This window comes from Coregonus clupeaformis, chromosome 24 (genome assembly GCF_020615455.1).
Source record: "Coregonus clupeaformis isolate EN_2021a chromosome 24, ASM2061545v1, whole genome shotgun sequence".
In the NCBI taxonomy this organism is placed as follows: domain Eukaryota; kingdom Metazoa; phylum Chordata; class Actinopteri; order Salmoniformes; family Salmonidae; genus Coregonus; species Coregonus clupeaformis.
In genome coordinates this window covers 29,898,335-29,921,005 of record NC_059215.1, presented here as the reverse complement: position 1 = coordinate 29,921,005, position 22,671 = coordinate 29,898,335, and the positions used below count along the sequence as shown (strand labels likewise).

General features: G+C 43.2%; 1 protein-coding gene across 3 annotated transcripts in view; it reads left to right on the top strand.

Annotated features, from left to right (window-relative positions):
- Positions 1-22,047, top strand: part of LOC121538339 (kelch domain-containing protein 8B-like) — a 142,602-nt gene extending 120,555 nt beyond the window's left edge. For 2 of the 3 annotated variants that reach the window (XM_041846239.1, XM_041846238.1), the window contains exons 5-6: positions 1,656-1,757; positions 19,368-22,047. In XM_041846239.1, coding sequence (XP_041702173.1) covers positions 1,656-1,757; positions 19,368-19,564 — 299 coding nt within the window. In that variant the 3' untranslated portion in view covers positions 19,565-22,047. The remainder of the gene's footprint in view (positions 1-1,655; positions 1,758-19,367) is intronic. The other variant, XR_005995192.1, reaches the window with a different exon arrangement.
- The last annotated feature ends 624 nt before the right edge of the window (positions 22,048-22,671 follow it).

The following is a 22,671-nucleotide window of genomic DNA, read 5'->3' as shown; positions in this document are numbered from 1 at the left end:
CCCGTGTGTATCAAGAATGGTCCTCCACCGAAAGGACATCCAGACAACTTGATACAACTGTGGGAAGCGTTGGAGTCAAAAGGGCCAGCATCCCAGTAGAATGCTTTCGACACATTGTAGAGTCCATGCCCTGATGAATTGAGGCTGTTTTGAGGTCAACAGGGGGTGCAACTCAATATTAAGAAGGTATTCCTAATGTTTTGTACACTCAGTGCATATTTCTCCTTCTCCTTTCCCCTCTCCTCAACACATCCCATGCTCTCTCTCTCGTTATCTACCTCCTCCCTTATTCCTACCCTCCTCGCTCCCAACCTCAGTATCTTCCTTTATTGACCTCCTAGTTGTTTTTTTGGCTACTCCTCCAAGTGCTGAAGTCTCATTAAGAGTGTTCAATTAGTTTTGGAGAATGCAAATTAGCAACAACAGTGTCTGCTCTAACCTCACAGGGTGTGCTTTGGAGCAATGGATTTATAGGGAATGAATCTGAACTGTACATTCTGGGATATAATAGACAAGAATATTAGTGACACATTTTCTTTCTGTCCATTATTCCAATTCCAGTGTTTTTGTTTTATTATATAGTTTTTAAAATGGTTTTTATGACAGTTATTATTGGGCTGCATACACTCTGGTAACAGTCATTTGAGTTGTCTGGACCTTGGAGTGTTTTGGTCTCTCACATACAGAGGGGTTGATTTGTCACATAGAGAGGTGTTGGGTTTTCTCTTTGCCTCCAATTGTGAGCCGCTGAGCAATCAGGGAAAGTTCAGGAGTTGCCTGAGGCCACAGACTTTGCTGCTGTGACTAAACCACTGAGGTAAATGGTGTCTCATCCACCTGAACAGTGCTGTCCTCTCTTTGACTGGACAGACCTGGCACGGAGAGGAGATGGAGCGCTTGAAGTCAGGCTTTTAGCCGACCCACTTTGGAGTGCAGGAGACTGGAGAGTAAGGGAGGGTGGAGAGGGAATGAGAGCACGATGTCCCAAATTTAGAAAATGTAATATGCTGTGGGGCAGACATGTCGCCAGACGCAGCCAGAGCAGAGTGCACCTGGGATGGCCTCTTTGCGCTCTGTGATTCATGGAGCTCTCCCAGGCTTAGCACAGGTATGCTCCCTATCTATACTACCGTTTGTCTTCATCTATCTACCTGAAAGAGAGGGAGGGAGAGAGAGAGAGAAGGGTGAGATGAAATGGGGCAGAGAGTGAGAAATGGAGAGAACGAGGATAGAGACAGAGGAAAGGAAGAGGGAGAGATAGACGGGGCAGTGAGGAAAGATTTTGAGGAAAGTGAGACAGACTTGGCAGCAAATAGAGAGAGAGAGAGAGAGTATGGCATATTAACAAACAGTGTCAGGGAATGATGGAAACACTGAGGTAGTGAGTGAGACCCAGGCAGAGTAGAGGGTTAGAGAGGAGAGAAAGACATAGAATAGATATAGATTTAGAATAGCGGTAGAGAGTCAGACTGACAACTCTAAGGTGCTGTTTGACCCCACACTGTAAATAGGCCAACCATCTGTATTGTATTAGACATTTGTGTTGGATACATGTAGTTAATGATGCTTGAAAATGGATTGGAATGTTTATGTCAAACAGTGTTTGATGTTAGCCTCCTCTCTGACCTTTGCCCCCTGACCACTGTGTGTTGCAGGTATCTGGATCAAACCAACCCGAACCTCCAGGATGAGGGTTAAGAGAGCAGACTTTGTGGCCGGATGTCTCGGTGGAAGGGTCATCGTTGCAGGTGGACTAGGTGAGCACTTTATAGCCCAAATAGTATTGGGTTCCAAAATAACCCAGAACCAATACACTACCTGACCCTGACAAATAACAACACCACTTACAGTACCACAGCACTAACAACAACAACAAGGTCAGGTCCTAACACTAAAACAACCTCTAAAAGGTCTAGTTCATGTGAACAAACAAAACACCTGCGCATTAATCTTAGTAACACAGTGTGACAGTCACTCCATGAGAAGTAATGATGTTAATTTAGCCAAATAAAATTCCCATTGCTTTCTAATTTTCTCCTTGATTGAATTGCATCATAAATATACTATGAAAAAAACAACGAATTATGTTTAGAATGAGTAATCAGAGGGTTAGTGTTTCCTCGATTGCATGATTGTAAGCAGTTTACATTTACAGCCGCGGCTCAGTAGGAGATAAAGCAGTGTTTACCTCATAATGAGACAGTGTGGGAATGCATTCTATTCTCTCTGTCTTCGTACACATTCTGTGTAATTTGGTTAATTTATTTGTTCATTTGGGTCTCCATGTCACAGCTTAAGGAGACAATGAAGCGAGCTTAGAATCTGTCATAAGAACTGCTCCCACTGTCTCTGTGCAAGAGGGAGGGAGGGAGGGAGAGAGGGAGAAAAATAGTTGGAGTGTGAGAGAAACACACACAGAGATAGAGACAGAGAGAGATGCAGAGAGAGAGAGAAATTGAGTTTGAGTGAGAGATGTAGAGAGAGGAAAGAGACAGGAGAGAGAGGATGCAGAGATACATGTACAGTTTGAGCGGGGGGGGCTGGTACAGAGACACGGGAGGAGAGAACGAATTAGGAAATGTTACACTTATAAATGTCAGCAGAGTCTGTGTGTGAACCTTTTAATCCTGGAGGGATATTTTTGGATTCTGATTCTGGCATATTTCCTTTCCTCTGACTTTTGTCAAAGGCTGGTAAATGAGGGATCTGCTCTTAGTTTAACAGCCAGCTGGGAGAATTGTCTCTGTCTTTTGAGGCTGAATAAGGAAACCATTTATTATTCATAGTGTTGGGTGTGTGGAAGCCAAAGGGCTGCTTTTCAGGGTGACATCAGATTGTCATGCCATTGAGAAGCTGGAGCCTCCTCCTCCCTCTCACTCACTCTATCTCTGTATTCTCTCTTTATCTGTCTCCCAAACGTTTCTGACTATCTTGTCTTTTTCTCTCCCACTGTCTCTTTTTTTCTCTCAAATGTTTTAATTTCTGTTTCCTCTCAACCTCCCCTCCCCTTATCACATATTCAAGACAAATTGGTGTATGTATGAATATTATGATTAGAGAATATTTGAATTAACTTTGAAGAGATGGCTGTGTAAATGCTGTCTATTTACCACCACAAACCGATGCTGGCACTAAGATTGCACTCAGGGAAACTTAAATCCGGTCGACCTAATTTCTACCAGCATGTTAAATGTGCAACCAGAGGAAAAAAAACTCTAGACCACCTTTACTCCACACACAGAGACGCATACAAAGCTCTCCCTTGCTCTCCATTTGGCAAATCTGACCATAACTCTATCCTCCTGATTCCTGCTTATAAGCAAAAACTAAAGCAGGAAGCACCAGTGACTCGGTTAATAAGGAAGTGGTCAGATGACGCAGATGCTAAGCTACAGGACTGTTTTGTAACACAGACTGGAATATGTTCCGGGATTCTTCTGATAGCATTGAGGAGTACACCATATCAGTCACTGGCTTCATCAATAAGTGCATCGATGACGTCGTCCCCACAGTGACCGTACGTACATACCCCAACCAGAAGCCATGGATTACAGGCAACATCCGCACTGAGCTAAAGAGTAGAGCTGCCGCTTTCAAGGAGCGGCACTCTAACCCGGACACTTATAAGAAATCCCGCTACAGTGCCTTGCAAAGTATTCATCCCCCTTGGCGCTTTTCCTATTTTGTTGCATTACAACCTGTAATTTAATGGACATACACAAAATAGTAAAAATTGGTGAATTGAAAAATATATATATAACTTGTTAAAAAAATTATACAAAATAAATAACGGAAAAGTGGTGCGTGCATATGTATTCACCCCCTTTGCTATGAAACCCCTAAATAAGATCTGGTGCAACCAATTACCTTCAGAAGTCACATAATGAGTTAAATAAAGTCCACCTGTGTGCAATCTAAGTGTCACATGATCTGTCACATGATCTCAGTATATATACACCTGTTCTGAAAGGTCGCCGACTCTGCAACACCACCAAGCAAGCGGCACCATGAAGACCAAGCAGCTCTCCAAACAGGTCAGGGACAAAGTTGTGGAGAAGTACAGATCAGGGTTGGATTATAAAAAAATATCTGAAACTTTGAACATCCCATGGAGCACCATTAAATCCATTATAAAAAAATTGAAAGAATATGGCACCACAACACACCTGCCAAGAGAGGGCCACCCACCAAAACTCACGGACCAGGCAAGGAGGGCATTAATCAGAGAGGCAACAAAGAGACCAAAGATAACCCTGAAGGAGCTGCAAAGCTCCATAGCGAAGATTGGTGTATCTGTCCATAGGACCACTTTAAGCCGTACACTCCACAGAGCTGGGCTTTACGGAAGAGTGGCCAGAAAAAAGCCATTGCTTAAAGTAAAACTAAGCAAACACATTTGGTGTTCGCCAAAAGGCATGTGGGAGACTCCCCAAACATATGGAAGAAGGTAGTCTGGTCGGATGAGACTAAAATGTAAGCTTTTTGGCCATCAAGGAAAACGTTATGTCTGGCACAAACCCAACACCTCTCACCCCCGAGAACACCATCCGTGGTGGCAGCATCACTCTGTGGGGATGTTTTTCATCAGCAGGGAATGTGAAACTGGTCAGAATTGAAGGAATGATGGATAACGCTAAATACAGGGAAATTATTGAGGGAAACCTGTTTCAGTCTTCCAGAGATTTGAGACTGGGACGGAGGTTCACCTTCCAGCAGGACAATGACCCTAAACATACTGCTAAAGCAACACTTGAGTGGTTTAAGGGGAAACTTTTAAATTTCTTGGAATGGCCTAGTCAAAACCCAGACCTCAATCCAATTGAGAATCTGTGGTATGACTTAAAGATTGCTGTACACCAGCGGAACCCATCCAACTTGAAGGAGCAGGAGCAGTTTTGCCTTGAAGAATGGGCAAAGATCCCAGTGGCTCGATGTGCCAAGCTTATAGAGACATACCCCAAGAGACTTGCAGCTGTAATTGCTGCAAAAGGTGGCTCTACAAAGTATTGACTTTGGGGGGTGGGGGGGTGAATAGTTAGATACAGGACTACAGGACTAAGATTGAATTGTACTACACCGGCTCAGACACTCGTCTGATGTGGCAGGGCTTGAAAACTATTACAGACTACAAAGGGAAGCACAGCCGCGAGCTGCCCAGTGACACAAGCCTACCAGACGAGCTAAATCACTTCTATGCTCACTTCGAGGCAAGCAACACTTAAGCATGCATTCCGGATGACTATGTGATCACGCTCTCCGTAGCCGATGTGAGTAAGACTTTTAAGCAGGTCAACATTCATAAGGCCGCAGGACAAGACATATTACCAGGACGTGTACTCCGAGCATGCGCTGACCATCTGGCAAGTGTCTTCACTGACATTTTCAACATGTCCCTGACTGAGTCTGTAAAACCAACATGTTTCAAGCAGACCACCATAGTCCCTGTGCCCAAGAACACTAAGGTAACCTGCCTAAATGACTACCGACCCGTAGCACTCACGTCTGTAGCCATGAAGTGCTTTGAAAGGCGGGTCATGGTTCACATCAACACCATTATCCCAGAAACCCTAGACCCACTCCAATTTGCATACAGCCCCAACAGATCCACAGATGATGCAATCTCTATTGCACTCCACACTGCCCTTTCCCACCTGGACAAGAGGAACACCTACGTGAGAATGCTATTCATTGACTACAGCTCAGCGTTCAACACCATAGTGCTCTCAAAGCTCATCACTAAGGACCCTGGGACTAAACACCTCCCTCTGCAACTGGTTCCTGGACTTCCTGATGGGCCGCCCCCAGGTGGTAAGGGTAGGTAACAACACATCTGCCACGCTGATCCTCAACACAGGGGCCCGTCAGGGGTGCGTGCTCAGTCCCCTCCTGTACTCCCTGTTCATCCATGACTGCATGGCCAGGCACGACTCCAACACCATCATTAAGTTTGCCGATGACACAACAGTTGTAGGCCTGATCACGGACAACGATGAGACAGCCTATAGGGAGGAGGTCAGAGACCTGGCCGTGTGGTGCCAGGATAACAACCTCTCCCTCAACGTGATTAGGACAAAGGAGATGATTGTGGACTACAGGGAAAAAAAAAGGACTGAGCAGTCCCCCATTCTCATTGACGGGGCTGTAGTGGAACAGGTTGAGAGCTTCAAGTTCCTTTGTGTCCACGTCACCAACAAACTATCATGGTCCAAACACACCAAGACAGTCGTGAAGAGGGCACAACAAAGCCTATTCCCCCTCAGGAGACTGAAAAGTTTTGGCATGGGTCCTCAGATCCTCAAAAAGTTCTACAGCTGCACCATCGAGAGCATCCTGACTGGTTGCATCACCGCCTGGTATGGCAACTGCTCGGCCTCCGACCGCAAGGCACTACAGAGGGTAATGCGTATGGCCCAGTACATCACTGGGGCCAAGCTTCCTGCCATCCAGGACCTCTATACCAGGCGGTGTCAGAGGAAGGCCCTAAAAATTGTCAAATACTCCAGCCACCCTAGTCATAGACTGTTCTCTCTGCTACCGCACAGCAAGTGGTACCGGAGCGCCAAGTCTAGGTCCAAAAGGCTTCTTAACAGCTTCTACCCCCAAGCCTCTACCTCCAAGCCATAACACTCCTGAACAGCTAATCATGGCTACCCGGACTATTTGCATTGCCCCCCCACCACACCCCAACCCCCTCTTTTATGTTGTTGCTACTCTGTTTATTATTTATGCATATTCACTTTAACTCTACCCACATGTACATATTATTTCAATTACCTCGACTAACCGGTGCCCCCGCACATTGACTCTTTACCGGTACCCCCTGTATATAACCTCCCTACTGTTATTTTATTTGACTGCTGCTCTTTAATTATTTGCTATTTTCTATTTTTTACTTATCTATTTTTTACTTAACACTTTTTTTTTTTTTCTTAATAAACTGCATTGTTGGTTAAGGGCTTGTAAGTAAGCATTCGGCGCATGTGGCAAATAACATTTGATTTGATTTGATATGCAATTATGTGCACAGCCCAATATAATGTCACTCATGCGTACACACACGCACATACACACACGCACACACACACATCCTCACAAATCCTAAGAGGTCTAATGATTTAAATGTCGTTTGGTCATTTCAGGGATAGTCATATTTCAGGTGTGATATTTATTCACCCAAGCTTAACCCTCTTTAGCTGCTTTTAGGTCGCTGACCTCACATTTCTTTGTGCCATTGTCCAATTCTGTCCTAAAATCTAGTGCAGGTAAATGGTCAACAGTAGCTGTGGGTGTGCCCAAACTACTTCTGCTAGAACACCCACTATGACACTAACCTACTCTGCTGATGCCAATACATTTAGGGCGGCAGGTAGCCTAGCGGTTAAGAGCGTTGGGCCTGCAACTGAAAGGTCGCTGGTTTGAATCCCCAGGCCGACTAGGTGAAACATCTGTCGATGTGCCCTTGAGCAAGGCACTTAACCGTAATTGCTCCTGTAAGTCGCTCTGGATAAGAGCGTCTGCTAAAAGACTAAAATGAAAAAAATATATATACATCTTGGTCCATTTGACACAGAACCGAACACGTGGTCAAATCCAGTTTAGTAAAAACATCCCCCTCGGAAGACAAACTTCTAGTAGTAGAGAGGGGGAGATATAGGTTTGGTGTTGGTGTTGGAGAGGGAGCTGGGTTGTGGGTTGATAAGAAGCATTGTGAAGCTGGGCTGGAAATCAAAGGCGCAACAGGAAGCTTTGAGCGCCGAGAAGAGCGGAGCGGAGGAGTGGTTCTTCCTGCACAGCGCCATGGCGGAGCGTGTTCCTGTGAAGATAAAAAAGGAGCATGTCTGAGCAGTACTCTGATTGCCATGAAAAGACTATTCAGCTCCGGCACTTTGTTCTCCCCAGAAATTATGATAACAACACCGACCCCACCGACCAGTCCATATCATCTGCAGCTCATTGAGGGTCTCCATGGAAACCAGAAAAACTTAGCAGCAGCTGGTGGTGTATAATGACAGGGATAGGAGCACAAATCCTGAGGCCAGAGGAGAGAAAACTCACTTTGAATGACCCTCCTAAAGATATGAGATATTGCCATGTTTGTGGTGGAGGGAGAATAAGATTTGTGATTGTGGAGGATATACACTAAGTATACAAAACATTAAGAACAACTGCTCTTTCCATGACGTAGACGGACCAGGTGAATCCAGGTGAAAGCTATGATCCCTTATTAATGTCACTAGTTGATAAAGTAGGTAGATTAAAATATTGAATGATAGGAGAAGATACCCTGAACATGTGAAAGTTGTGAGCGGTTCAAGAATTACAATTATTGTTGGTGGGTATTATATGCTAATTTATGCACATTTAAGTAGCTATAATTTATATTGCAGACCAGAGCTAGACCAGAGCTAGTGCGAACCAGAGCTAACTAGCTACGCCCAGGACCAGAGCTGGACCAGAGCTAGTGCAGACCAGATCAGTAGTTGTGGTCAGTAGTTGTGGTAAGTAGTTGTGTGGTTGTGTTGCAGGTTCTTTGGGCCCTACAGTATGGACGTGGTCAGTAGAAGTGGTCAGTTGTTGTGTGGTTGTGGTCAGTAGTTGTGTGGTTGTGGTCAGTTGTGGTGGTCAGTAGTTGTAGTTGTGTGGTCAGTAGTTATGGTCAGTGTCTAAACTACAGTTGTTGCGTGTGAAAACTGAAAGAAGTGCGATGAGAAGTGATCGGGTGAATCCAATCAGAGCAGCAGGATCAACGCACAGCCCAAAGGTGTCATTGTAAACTGATGATTTATGTTTTCTTTTAAATCCACAACTTGAATCCCTCCACAGCCTCATAGAGGATCTAGATACATTTTCTAACCCCTCTGGATTACAACCAAATTATGATGTGTACTATATGACGTATTGGATCACTAAAAAATTCAACTTTTACATTACCGTGTAGTTTACCAATAATATGGACTGATGGTGATGTGGATATACTCGGTATTCATATCCCAAAATAAATAAATGATCTCACTCCAATGAATTTTAATAGAAAGTTAGCAAAAATAGATAAGATCTTGCTACCATGGAAAGGTAAATACCTGTCTATTTGTGGAAAAATCACCCTGATTAACTCTTTAGTATTATCCCAGTTTACCTATTTGCTTATGGTCTTGCCTACGCCTAGCGAACAGTTTTTTTAATTATATGAGATAAACATATTCCATTTTATTTGGAACGGCAAGCCAGACAAAATGTATATAAGAGGACAGAAATTATTAAATATTAAAGCATTAGACCTATCACTAAACGCTTCAGTCATACAAAAGTTATACTTAAATCCGAACTGGTTCTCTAGCAAAATAGTAAGATTGTCTCACCCTATGTTCAAGAATGGCCCTTTTCCCTTTATTCAGATTACAACCTCTCACTTTCAGTTATTTGAAAAGGAAATCATCTCCCAAATATCACTATTTCTAAAACAAGCCATAGAAAGTTGGTTGCATTTTCAATGTAATCCTCCAGAAACGACGGAACAAATAATGCGTGGTTAAACTCAAATATACTAATTGATAAAAAAAACATTATTTTTTGAAAAAATATTTTTCAAAGTTATAATCTTTGTAAATGATATCATAGGTAGGACTGGTGGAGTTATGTCGCACATGCAGCTAACAAAAACATATGGAAATGTCTGCTCTACCCAAAATTACAACCAAATAATTGCAGCATTACCACAAAAATGGAAGAGGAAAGTGGAAGCAGGAAAAAGTAAGGAACTTGTCTGTCGGCCCTGCATTAAAGACCATAATTGGTTAAAGAAAATTGTGATAAATAAAAAAGTATAACAGTTTCATTTAAGGACCAAAAGATTGACAGCCGTCCCATATAGATTGCAAAATAGTTGGGAAGAGATTTTTGACGTACCGATTCCATGGCACATGGTTTATGAACTGATACACAAAACAACGCCAGATTCAAAACTTCACATTTTTCAATTTAAATTATTATACAAAATTCTTGCAACAAAATAGAATGTTATTTATATGGGGGATACAATCTTCCCAGCTCTGCAGATGTTGCTGCGAGGGGACAGAATCATTAGATCATTTGTTTTGGTACTGTCCATTTGTAGCTTGTTTTTGGTCACAGGTCCAGGAATGGCTGAAGAATTGCAATATTTACCTGGCGCTAACCCTGCAGATAGCACTACTGGGTGATCTGAAAAGTCATAGTCAATCGATCAATAATATAATAATACTTTTAGCAAAAATGTACAATCTGTAGAGACAATGAGAATAGAAAGGTTCAGAACTTTTGTGAAACATCACAGTACAGTTGAAATATATATGGCAAATAGAAATCCAATATGGATGGTGTTAAGATATATATGGGAGGGGTTGAATGGAGCTGAAGGTTGGGACTAATAACAACTAATAACAAGATAACTAATGTAAAACAAACATACTATGTCCTTAATACGTATATAGGTAATAGGTTAAGAGCTTTTGTGAAAGAGCACTGTTTGAAAGATATGGCATATAGAAGCAAACCGGATGGACATCATGAAAATGATCGGAGAGGTTGAGGGTAGAGGAAGTTCAGGAGTAAAAACAAACAAAATAGAACTATTGTAAAATTGACTGTGTCCATAAAATGTATATAGTATGTATGAGCTGGAAGTAGAGGCCTAAGCGTTGTTGTTCACTAGTTTACTCCAATTAGGGGAGGGGTGGTAGGGTTGGAAAGTAATAAAGGAAAATATATGTATTTTAAGGATATGTATATATATGTATATGTATTTATATGTATGTACCATACCAGTTAAAAGTTTGGACACACCTACTCATTCAAGGGTTTTTCTTTATTTTTACTATTTTCTACATTGTAGAATAATAGTGAAGACATCAAAACTATGAAATAACACATATGGAATCATGTAGTAAGCAAAAAAGTGTTAAACAAATCAAAATATATTTTATATTTGAGATTCTTCAAATAGCCACCCTTTGCCTTGATGACAGCTTTGCACACTCTTGGCATTATCTTAACCAGCTTCATGAGGTAGTCACCTGGAATGCATTTCAATGAACAGGTGTGCCTTCTTAAAAGTTAATTTGTGGAATTTCTTTCCTTCTTAATGCGTTTGAGCTAATCAGTTGTGTTGTGACAAGATAGTGGGGGGTATACAGAAGATAGCCCTATTTGGTAAAAGACCAAGTCCATATTATGGCAAGAACAGCTCAAATAAGCAAAGAGAAATGACAGTCCATCATTACTTTAAGACATGAAGGTCAGTCAATCCGGAAAATTTCAAGAACATTGAAAGTTTCTTCAAGTGCAGTCGCAGAAACCATCAATCACTATGATGAAACTGGCTGTCATGAGGACCACCACAGGAATGGAAGACCCAGAGTTACCTCTGCTGCAGAGGATAAGTTCATTAGAGTTACCAGCCTCAGAAATTACAGCCCAAATAAATGCTTCACAGAGTTCAAGTCACAGACACATCTCAACATCAACTGTTCAGAGGGGACTGTGTGAATCAGGCCTTCATGGTCGAATTGCTGCAAAGAAACCACTACTAAAGGACACCAATATGAAGAAGAGACCTGCTGGAACACAAGCAATGGACATTAGACCGCTGGAAATGTGTCCTTTGGTCTGGAGTCCAAATTTGAGATTTTTGTTTCCAACCGCTGTGTCTTTGTAAGATGCGGTGTGGGTGAACGGATGATCTCCACATGTGTAGTTCCCACCGTGAAGCATGGAGGAGGAGGTGTTATGGTGTGGGGGTGCTTTGCTGGTGACACTGTCTGTGATTTAGTTAGAATTCAATTCACACTTAACCAACATGGCTACCACAGCGTTCTGCAGCGATACGCCGTCCCATCTGGTTTGGGTTAGTGGGACTATCGTTTGTTTTTCAAGACGGTTGGAAAAGCATTCCAGGTGAAGCTGGTTGAGAGAATGCCAAGAGTGTGCAAAGCTGCCATCAAGGCAAAGGGTGGCTATTTGAAGAATCTCAAATATAAAATATATTTGAATTTGTTTAACACTTTTTTGTTTACTATATGATTCCATATGTGTTATTTCATAGTTTTGATGTCTTCACTATTATTCTACAATGTAGAAAATAGTAAAAATAAAGAATAACCCTTGAATGAGTAGGTGTGTCCAAACGTTTGACTGGTACTGTATATATATATATATATATATATATATATATATATCAGTATCTCACAAAAGTGAGTACATCCCTCACATTTTTGTAAATATTTGAGTATATCTTTTCATGTGACAACACTGAAGAAATGACACTTTGCTACAATGTAAAGTAGTGAGTGTACAGCTTGTATAACAGTGTCAATTTGCTCTCCCCTCAAAATAACTCAACACACAGCCATTAATGTCTAAATCGCTGGCAACAAAAGTGAGTACACCCCTAAGTGAAAATGTCCAAATTGGGCCCAATTAGCCATTTTCCCTCCCCGGTGTCATGTGACTCGTTAGTGTTACAAGGTCTCAGGTGTGAATGGGGAGCAGGTGTGTTAAATTTGGTGTCATCGCTCTCACACTCCCTCATACTGGTCACTGGAAGTTCAACATGGCACCTCATGGCAAAGAACTCTCTGAGGATCTGAAAAAAAGAATTGTTGCTCTATATAAAGATGGCCTGGGCTATAAGAAGATTGCCAAGAACCTGAAACTGAGCTGCAGCACGGTGGCCAAGACCATACAGCGGTTTAACAGGACAGGTTCCACTCAGAACAGGCCTCGCCATGGTCGACCAAAGAAGTTGAGTGCACGTGCTCAGCGTCATATCCAGAGGTTGTCTTTGGGAAATAGACGTATGAGTGCTGCCAGCATTGCTGCAGAGGTTGAAGGGGTGGGGGGTCAGCCTGTCAGTGCTCAGACCATATGCCGCACACAGCATCAAATTGGTCTGCATGGCTGTCGTCCCAGAAGGAAGCCTCTTCTAAAGATGATGCACAAGAAAGCCCGCAAACAGTTTGCTGAAGACAAGCAGACTAAGGACATGGATTACTGGAACCATGTCCTGTGGTCTGATGAGACCAAGAAAAACGTATTTGGTTCAGATGGTGTCAAGCGTGTGTGGCGGCAACCAGGTGAGGAGTACAAAGACAAGTGTGTCTTGCCTACAGTCAAGCATGGTGATGGTTGTGTCATGGTCTGGTGCTGCATGATTGCTGCCGGCACTGGGGAGCTACAGTTCATTGAGGGAACCATGAATGCCAACATGTACTGTGACATACTGAAGCAGAGCATGATCCCCACCCTTCGGAGACTGGGCCGCAGGGCAGTATTCCAACATGATAACGACCCCAAACACACCTCCAAGACGACCACTGCCTTGCTAAAGAAGCTGAGGGTAAAGGTGATGGACTGGCCAAGCATGTCTCCAGACCTAAACCCTATTGAGCAACTGTGGGGCATCCTCAAACAGAAGGTGGAGAAGTGCAAGGTCTCTAACATCCACCAGCTCCGTGATGTCGTCATGGAGGAGTGGAAGAGGACTCCAGTGGCAACCTGTGAAGCTCTGGTGAACTCCATGCCCAAGAGGGTTAAGGCAGTGCTGGGAAATGATGGTGGCCACACAAAATATTGACACTTTGGGCCCAATTTGGACATTTTCACTTAGGGGTGTACTCACTTTTGTTGCCAGCGGTTTAGACATAATGGCTGTGTGTTGTGTTATTTTGAGGGGACAGCAAATTTACACTGTTATACAAGCTGTACACTCACTACTTTACATTGTAGCAAAGTGTCATTTCTTCAGTGTTGTCACATGAAAAGATATACTCAAATATTTACAAAAATGTGAGGGGTGTATTCACTTTTGTGAGATATTGTATATATACAGTGAGGGAAAAAAGTATTTGATCCCCTGCTGATTTTGTACGTTTGCCCACTGACAAAGAAATGATCAGTCTATAATTTTAATGGTAGGTTTATTTGAACAGTGAGAGACAGAATAACAACAAAAACATCCAGAAAAACGCATGTCAAAAATGTTATAAATTGATTTGCATTTTAATGAGGGAAATAAGTATTTGACCCCCTCTCAATCAGAAAGATTTCTGTCTCCCAGGTGTCTTTTATACAGGTAACAAGCTGAGATTAGGAGCACACTCTTAAAGGGAGTGCTCCTAATCTCAGTTTGTTACCTGTATAAAAGACACCTGTCCACAGAAGCAATCAATCAATCAGATTCCAAACTCTCCACCATGGCCAAGACCAAAGAGCTCTCCAAGGATGTCAGGGACAAGATTGTAGACCTACACAAGGCTGGAATGGGCTACAAGACCATCGCCAAGCAGCTTGGTGAGAAGGTGACAACAGTTGGTGCGATTATTCGCAAATGGAAGAAGCACAAAAGAACTGTCAATCTCCCTCGGCCTGGGGCTCCATGCAAGATCTCACCTCGTGGAGTTGCAATGATCATGAGAACGGTGAGGAATCAGCCCAGAACTACACGGGAGGATCTTGTCAATGATCTCAAGGCAGCTGGGACCATAGTCACCAATAAAACAATTGGTAACACACTACGCCGTGAAGGACTGAAATCCTGCAGCGCCCGGAAGGTCCCCCTGCTCAAGAAAGCACATATACAGGCCCGTCTGAAGTTTGCCAATGAACATCTGAATGATTCAGAGGAGAACTGGGTGAAAGTGTTGTGGTCAGATGAGACCAAAATCGAGCTCTTTGGCATCAACTCAACTCGCCGTGTTTGGAGGAGGAGGAATGCTGCCTATGACCCCAAGAACACCATCCCCACCGTCAAACATGGAGGTGGAAACATTATGCTTTGGGGGTGTTTTTCTACTAAGGGGACAGGACAACTTCACCGCATCAAAGGGACGATGGACGGGGCCATGTACCGTCAAATCTTGGGTGAGAACCTCCTTCCCTCAGCCAGGGCATTGAAAATGGGTCGTGGATGGGTATTCCAGCATGACAATGACCCAAAACACACGGCCAAGGCAACAAAGGAGTGGCTCAAGAAGAAGTACATTAAGGTCCTGGAGTGGCCTAGCCAGTCTCCAGGACCTTAATCCCATAGAAAGTCTGTGGAGGGAGCTGAAGGTTCGAGTTGCGAAACGTCAGGCTCGAAATCTTAATGACTTGGAGAAGATCTGCAAAGAGGAGTGGGACAAAATCCCTCCTGAGATGTGTGCAAACCTGGTGGCCAACTACAAGAAACGTCTGACCTCTGTGATTGCCAACAAGGGTTTTGCCACCAAGTACTAAATCATGTTTTGCAGAGGGGTCAAATACTTATTTCCCTCATTAAAATGCAAATCAATTTATAATATTTATGACATGCGTTTTTCTGGATTTTTTTGTTGTTATTCTGTCGCTCACTGTTCAAATAAACCTACTATTAAAATTATAGACTGATCATGTCTTTGTCAGTGGGCAAACGTACAAAATCAGCAGGGGATCAAATACTTTTTTCCCTCACTGTATATATTTGCAAAAATATATATGGGGGATTGGAAGTGATGCAGACAATTACATTGATGGAAGTTACAATCTATCTGCAATATTAAAGCTGATCTTCACCCTAAAAAAAAAAATTCTGCTCTCTGACCCACAACTCTTCTTTGCTAGATTCATGATATTGTTGTTTAACAAAGCAAGCAAAGTGAACTTCAAAACATAGTTTTATTGGAATTTGCAGTTGTTCTTGGTAAGTAATGAATCAGCTAGCTTCTGACAAGACTGCATCTTTAACCCTTTGACACGTACCAACAAACGGGTGTGATCATTCTACAGTGGTCCCTGTAGTGTATGCTCAAACTGGTGTGATTAGAACGCTTATTTAGAACGTCCAGTTTAGATTGACGCAACAGTCAGCTTGCGTCGAACCCCAGGCTCTAGTGATGCCGCAACACTGCGATGCAGTGTCTTAAACTGCTGCTCCACTTGGGAGGCCACATTTTAATTTTGTTTCTAGCTTAAACGGTCTAAGTGGAGCAGCGTTCCAAAGAATAAGAATAATATAAAGTCAGAAGTATGTCAAAGATTTAAAGTCAGACTTTTGCATCACAAGTTTCAAGTTTTAATGTCACATGCACAAGTACAGAGAAGATGCCTTTCTTGCAAGCCCCAACAATGCAGTAATCAATAACAATGTAATACTAAAAATAACAAGGTAGAACAAAAACACACAAGATAAAAAAATTATTATAATAATAAGAAGAAGAAGAAGAACATGATGACGTAATTAAGCATACTATATACAGGGTCAGTTCCAGTACCATATTACAATGTGCAGGGATACTGGATTGATAGAGGTAGATATGTATAGGGGTAAGGTGACTTGGCGACAAGATATATGATAAACAGAGTAGCAGCAGCGTATATGATGATTGTATGTGAGTGGGTGTGTGTAGAGTCAATATAAATGTATGTGCATATTATGTGTGTGAGAGCAAATGATGGAGTGAGTGTTTGTATGTGTGTTGGAGTATCAGTGTGCGTAGTGTGTAGGGCCTTGTGAGTGTGCATAGAGACAGTGCAAAAATAAGAATAAAATACAAAGGTCAACTCCCACCTAATGAAAGAGTTAATACTTGGTAGAAGCACCTTTGGCAGCAATTATAGCTGTAAATTCTTATGAATAAGATTCTAAAAACTCTGCACAACTTTAGGGCAACATCCATTCATTCGCCAGCTTATTAGGTACACCATCTGGTACCGGGTCGGACCCCCCTTTGCCTCCAGAAAGGCCTGAATTCTTTGCGGCATGGAAACATTACTCAATTGGTATCAAGGGACCTAATGTGTGCCAGGAAAACATTGACACCAGAGAGGATGGGGCCATGGACTCATGCTGCTTACACCAAATCCTGACTCTGCCTTCAGCATGATGCAATAGGAACCGGCAATGTTTTTCCACTCTTCAATCATCCAGTGTTGGTGATCGAGTGCCCACTGGAGCGCCTTTTGTTGTTTTTAGCTGTTTTTAGTAGTGGTCGTCTGCTGCAATAGCCCATCCATGACAAAGACTGATGAGTTGTGCGTTCCAAGATGTTGTTCTGCACACCACTGTTCTACTACTCCGTTATTTTCCTGTTTGTGGCCTGCCTGATAGCTTGCACGATTCTTGCCATTCTCCTTAGACCTCTCATCAACGAGCAGTTTTTGCCCACAGGACTGCCTCTGACTGGATGTCGCACCATTCTTTGTAAACCCTACACACTGTCATGCGTGAAAATCCCAGGAGGTCGGCCATTTCTGAGATACTGGAATCAGCGCGCCTGGCACTGACGGTCATACGTACCACTCTCAAAGTCGCTTAGGTCACTTGTTTTGCCCATTCTAATGTTCAATCGAACAGTAACTGAATGCCTCGATTCCTGTCTGCCTGCTTTATATAGCAAACCACATCCACGTGACTCACTGTCTGTAGCTGCGAACCATTTTCCTGAAAAGGGTAAATAACTTGCGCTGGAAAAACACTGGACCATTGTTAAACTAACTTCCGCGATGCATACAAGGCCTTCCCCCACCCTCCTTTTTGCAAATCTGACCACGACTCCATTTTGCTCCTCCCTTCCTATATGCAGAAACTCAAACAGGAAGCACCCGTGCTAAGGACTATTCAACGCTGGTCTGACCAATCGGAATCTACTCTTCAAGATTGTCTTGATCATGCGGACTGGGATATGTTCCGGGTAGCCTCTGAGAAAAACATAGACGTATACGCTGATTCGGTGAGTGGGTTTATAAGGACGTGTATAGGAGATGTTGTACCCACTGTGACTATTAAAACCTACCCTAACCAGAAACCGTGGATAGATGGCAGCATTCGCGAAAAACTGAAAGCACGAACCACCACATTTTTTAACCATAGGAAGGTAGGAAACTACATCTCCACTTTGCTGATCCTCAACACTGGGGCCCCAGAAGGGTTTGTGCTCAGCCCCCTCCTGTACTCCCTGTTCACCCATGACTGCGTAGCCATGCACGCCTCCAACTCAATCATCAAGTTTGCAGACGAGACAACAGTAGTAGGCTTGATTACCAACAACGATGAGACACCCTACAGTGAGGAGGTGAGGGCTCTCGGAGTGTGGTGTCAGGAAAATAACCTCTCACTCAACGTCAACAAAACAAAGGAGATGATCGTGGACTTCAGGAAACAGCAGAGGGAGTACCCCCCTATCCACATTGACGGGACAGCAGTGGAGAAGGTGGAACGTTTTAAGTTCCTTGGCATACATATCACCGACAAACTGAAATGGTCCACCACACAGACAGTGTGGTGAAGAAGGCGCAACAGCGTCTCTTCAACCTCAGGAGGCTGAAGAAATTTGGCCTGCCACCTAAAACCCTCACAAACTTTTACAGATCCACAATTGAGAGCAGACTACAGTATACTCTCCCAGGCATCTGGATGGATGCAACATGCTGCATTATTCTACCTGTGGCTCAGAGACTGAGAGGCAGATCCCATTACTAAACTAGACAGTCAGACACCCAGCTCAAGACAACACAGCTATCCCCCAGGGCCCTAGTCTTAGACACATGTTTGTCTTATCATCCATTTATGTCTTATCATTAAGTATATAACCTTACTGGAGGGTGGGATTAAAAAATGCCTTTATTTAGAATAGCACTTACATGCCTATAGTTATCTTTTTTAGTTTTAGTGTGTAATTCCAGAAATGTGTTTGTGTCTGTGCTCATGTGTGATAGAGTGAAATAGGTTGAGTGTGTTTCTACATTGCCCAACAGTAGGTAGTATGATTATGTTAGTTTGATCATGTGTGTATGTTAGAGGGGGCTGGTGGGAGGAGCTATAGGAGGACCGGCGCCACATGTTTGACTCCATTCCATTCCATCCATTCCATCCATTACAATGAGCCGGTCCTCCTATAGCTCCTCCTCTGGTGTATGTGCATGCTCACGTGTGTGTGTGTGTGTGCATGTTTGTGTGTGTGAGAGAGAGAGAGAGTGATGAACAGGTTTGCCTTTCTCCTGTGGTGTGTGTGCGTCAATGTGGGAGGGGGGGTGCAGCAGTCCCAGCCCCAGACCGAGACCGGTCAGAGTGATGGAGTAGCTTGGAGGCCAGCCACACTGGTGATGTGGCTGTGAGAGGGCTACACACCTGAACCCCCTTTGTGTTCCTCAATTACACCAGGCAGTGACTAACACAGAGCTATTTGTGAAGCTTCAATCCTGTGTTCTATCGCTCTCGCTTTAATGTTAGCTCAACTGTAAAAGAATGAATGTCACATTTTCATGGAATAGCTGTTATTTTTCAGGGAAGATCCATCTGTGTCCTAATCTTAGGGGGCAAACAATTTGTAAATTGGTGTTCATGATCTCATCGGTATGTGTGTGTGTGTGTCCAGGTAACCAGACGTCGCCCCTGTCGTCGGTGGAGAGCTACAATCCTGTGAAGCGGAGTTGGGAGTATGCTGCCCCCATGCCCAGCCCCCGCTGCTCCTGTTCACCCCTGCAGACCCCCAACATGCTGTTTCTCATCGGGGGCGTGGCCCAGGGACCCAGCAACGCCGTGGAGGCTCTCTGTCTCAGAGAGACTGTGTGACGCACACACACACACACATACACAGAGACAGACAAAGGACTCAATACAAACAAATTCAGTGTGTACAGGTGATAGACACTCATACAGACTTTGTTTTTGCCTTTGAACCTTGGAGTTGGTCCGCAGGATCAAGGACAGTGACCCTGACACCTGTCTCTTTCAATGGAGAAACAATTACTTTTCTACATTTTAGAGACATCAGAGGTGTCAAACAAATAAGCAAAAAACAACACCACACAGACACAGACACACATACACACACTACACAAAAGACGCCTTTGAACAGTACAGCATTTTTTTCAGGACAAAAGCAGGGTACTTTTCTGGAAACTAAAGGAACTTCGGGCCATATCTGTTTCACCACAACAGTGTCAGGCTGCAGTGGCTTGTTTAGACACTTTTCGATCACCTTAAAAAAGTAGAGAGTTTAGGATATAACATTGGAGTATTTGTCTGTGTTTTGGTACCTTCACAGCCATGCGTGTGTGAAAATAGCACTGCTATACACATGGTGTTAAAATCCCACACTCCCTGAATACCACCTCTAGAATGGCCAGGCCAATCCCTGCACTGTAGCATCCACAGAAAACAGAGCGCTTTGGCACTAAGCCTCAATTCCCTTTTTTAGAGAAAAATAATAATATTTTACCTCAGAGCTTTGCAATGAACAACATATGAAAGGCAAAGGAACTAAAGTGCATGCTCAGAAAGTGTATTCAGATGATCCTTAGGTGGCGGCTTCAAAGAGAGAGAGAGAGAGAGAGAGAATGAAAGAGAGACAGAGAAAAATAGGGAAATTGGAAGTGTGTTTTTAAGCGGAAAATGTTAAAGGGAAATTTCACCGCTAGACACTATTTGGGGTGTTTTTCCAGTCTCCCTACATAATTATGAGTGATGAGAGGTGTTTCAGACATAATTATGCACCATAGCGGTATTTTTTTATTTTCACGCCGGGAGAGTTCAACCAATGGCGTCATTGTTTGATTGAGCCTGCTGTCTGATCTAAAAATGAATGGAGTTATGTTTTGTAGCAATTATTGTGGCCTTTGTGTTTAGCCAATTACACGATCATGCTAGCAGCGAGTAGATATGGTTGGCCTTGTTCAATAGAGCCATTGGACTTGACTAATAGATGTTCCTATCTGCCACGGCATTGTAGGATACCTAGGTTGACTAATTTTCTCTGGCTTTGTAAAGACTACAGCCTGACAGTAGCCCTGCTTCCTTTGCTTTTCAAAATGGCGTCAATACTAGTGTCTACAGGTTCATGGGAGCTATGTTACCGTGCACTGTCTATCCGAGATGGCAAAATAATTACAATGGCTGCTTCTGATGATTCCTCTTTCCAAGAAGAGCTTGACGACGAAACATTGTTTTTATGTTCTTTTACATACTAACATAGGGACATACTGCCCTATTAATTTTAGCCGGAATACACTGAAGAGGAGTTGAGACAGCAAGAACAAGAATTGCGGGACCAGCAAACAACGATGGGGAGCCATGGTCAGACTCTGACTGGTACCTATGCAGGTGCTGTCCAGCCATGCCAACAGAAGAGGAACATCTGTGCTGCAACGAATTCTCTTACTGGAGAGGGTCCCTGCAGACCCCATGGATCATGTGTCTGTGACAGACCATCAAAGTTTCGACTCACATATGGATTTTGGTGTCCTGGAGACGTTCTTCAGAACCTCCAAGATCAACTGGCGGCGGCAGCCTAGACCAGCTGGACCAGGAGGGCAAATGACAAACTAGTAAGTTATTTTGCTGTCGGTAGCTAGCTAAGTTCTCTTTTCACATGAGGCAGTATTGTTCAGTACAGTATAATTTCGTGATCGTTGTTCCGCACAGTATAATTTTGTGATCGATTCAGCCATAACAGGGCTTGCTAATACCACTACAAGCCATGCCAGCCAAGTTAAGCTAGCTAGCTTTGTTTGCTATACCCAAAATGTACTGTAGCCTAATGTTGTAGCTCGCTAGCTAGCTAATGTTAGCTAGCTAGCCTAGGTAGCCTCAGTAGCTAACTAGCTAATGTGTGTCTGTGAGATGTGTAATATTCTGCATTGTGCTGCCCATGAAAGTCTAATAGCATTTTTGTCATTCTATTACAGACAATACCGTTTTTATTTCTAGAGTTTGTTCTACGTGGGGAGAAGCTAGGCACAGGACACCGAATCCCCTTGCCTGCGTGTGTTGTTGGAGCCATTCGAGCAATTTATCCCTCACACAATGGACAGTATGTTAGATACAAATAAGTTGATGACTCGAGGAGATGTGTAAGGTCCATAACAACAATCTCCCCTTGTATCAAAGTGACTCTGAACACCTCACTGCACCCCCCCAAACACGCCATATGAAAATATTCCCATTGTAGAACTGTAGTATTTATCATAGGCGTTAGTAGTATATTTTTCTTCCACTGTACAGTGAGGGAAAAAAGTATTTGATCCCCTGCTGATTTTGTACGTTTGCCCACTGACAAAGAAATGATCAGTCTATAATTTTAATGGTAGGTTTATTTGAACAGTGAGAGACAGAATAACAACAACAAAATCCAGAAAAACGCATGTCAAAAATTTTATAAATTGATTTGCATTTTAATGAAGGAAATAAGTATTTGACCCCCTCTCAATCAGAAAGATTTCTGGCTCCCAGGTGTCTTTTATACAGGTAACGAGCTGAGATTAGGAGCACACTCTTAAAGGGAGTGCTCCTAATCTCAGTTTGTTACCTATATAAAAGACACCTGTCCACAGAAGCAATTAATCAATCAGATTCCAAACTCTCCACCATGGCCAAGACCAAAGAGCTCTCCAACGATGTCAGGGACAAGATTGTAGACCTACACAAGGCTGGAATGGGCTACAAGACCATCGCCAAGCAGCTTGGTGAGAAGGTGACAACAGTTGGTGCGATTATTCGCAAATGGAAGAAACACAAAATAACTGTCAATCTCCCTCGGCCTGGGGCTCCATGCAAGATCTCACCTCGTGGAGTTGCAATGATCATGAGAATGGTTAGGAATCAGCCCAGAACTGCACGGGAGGATCTTGTCAATGATCTCAAGGCAGCTAGGACCATAGTCAAGAAGAAAAAAACAATTG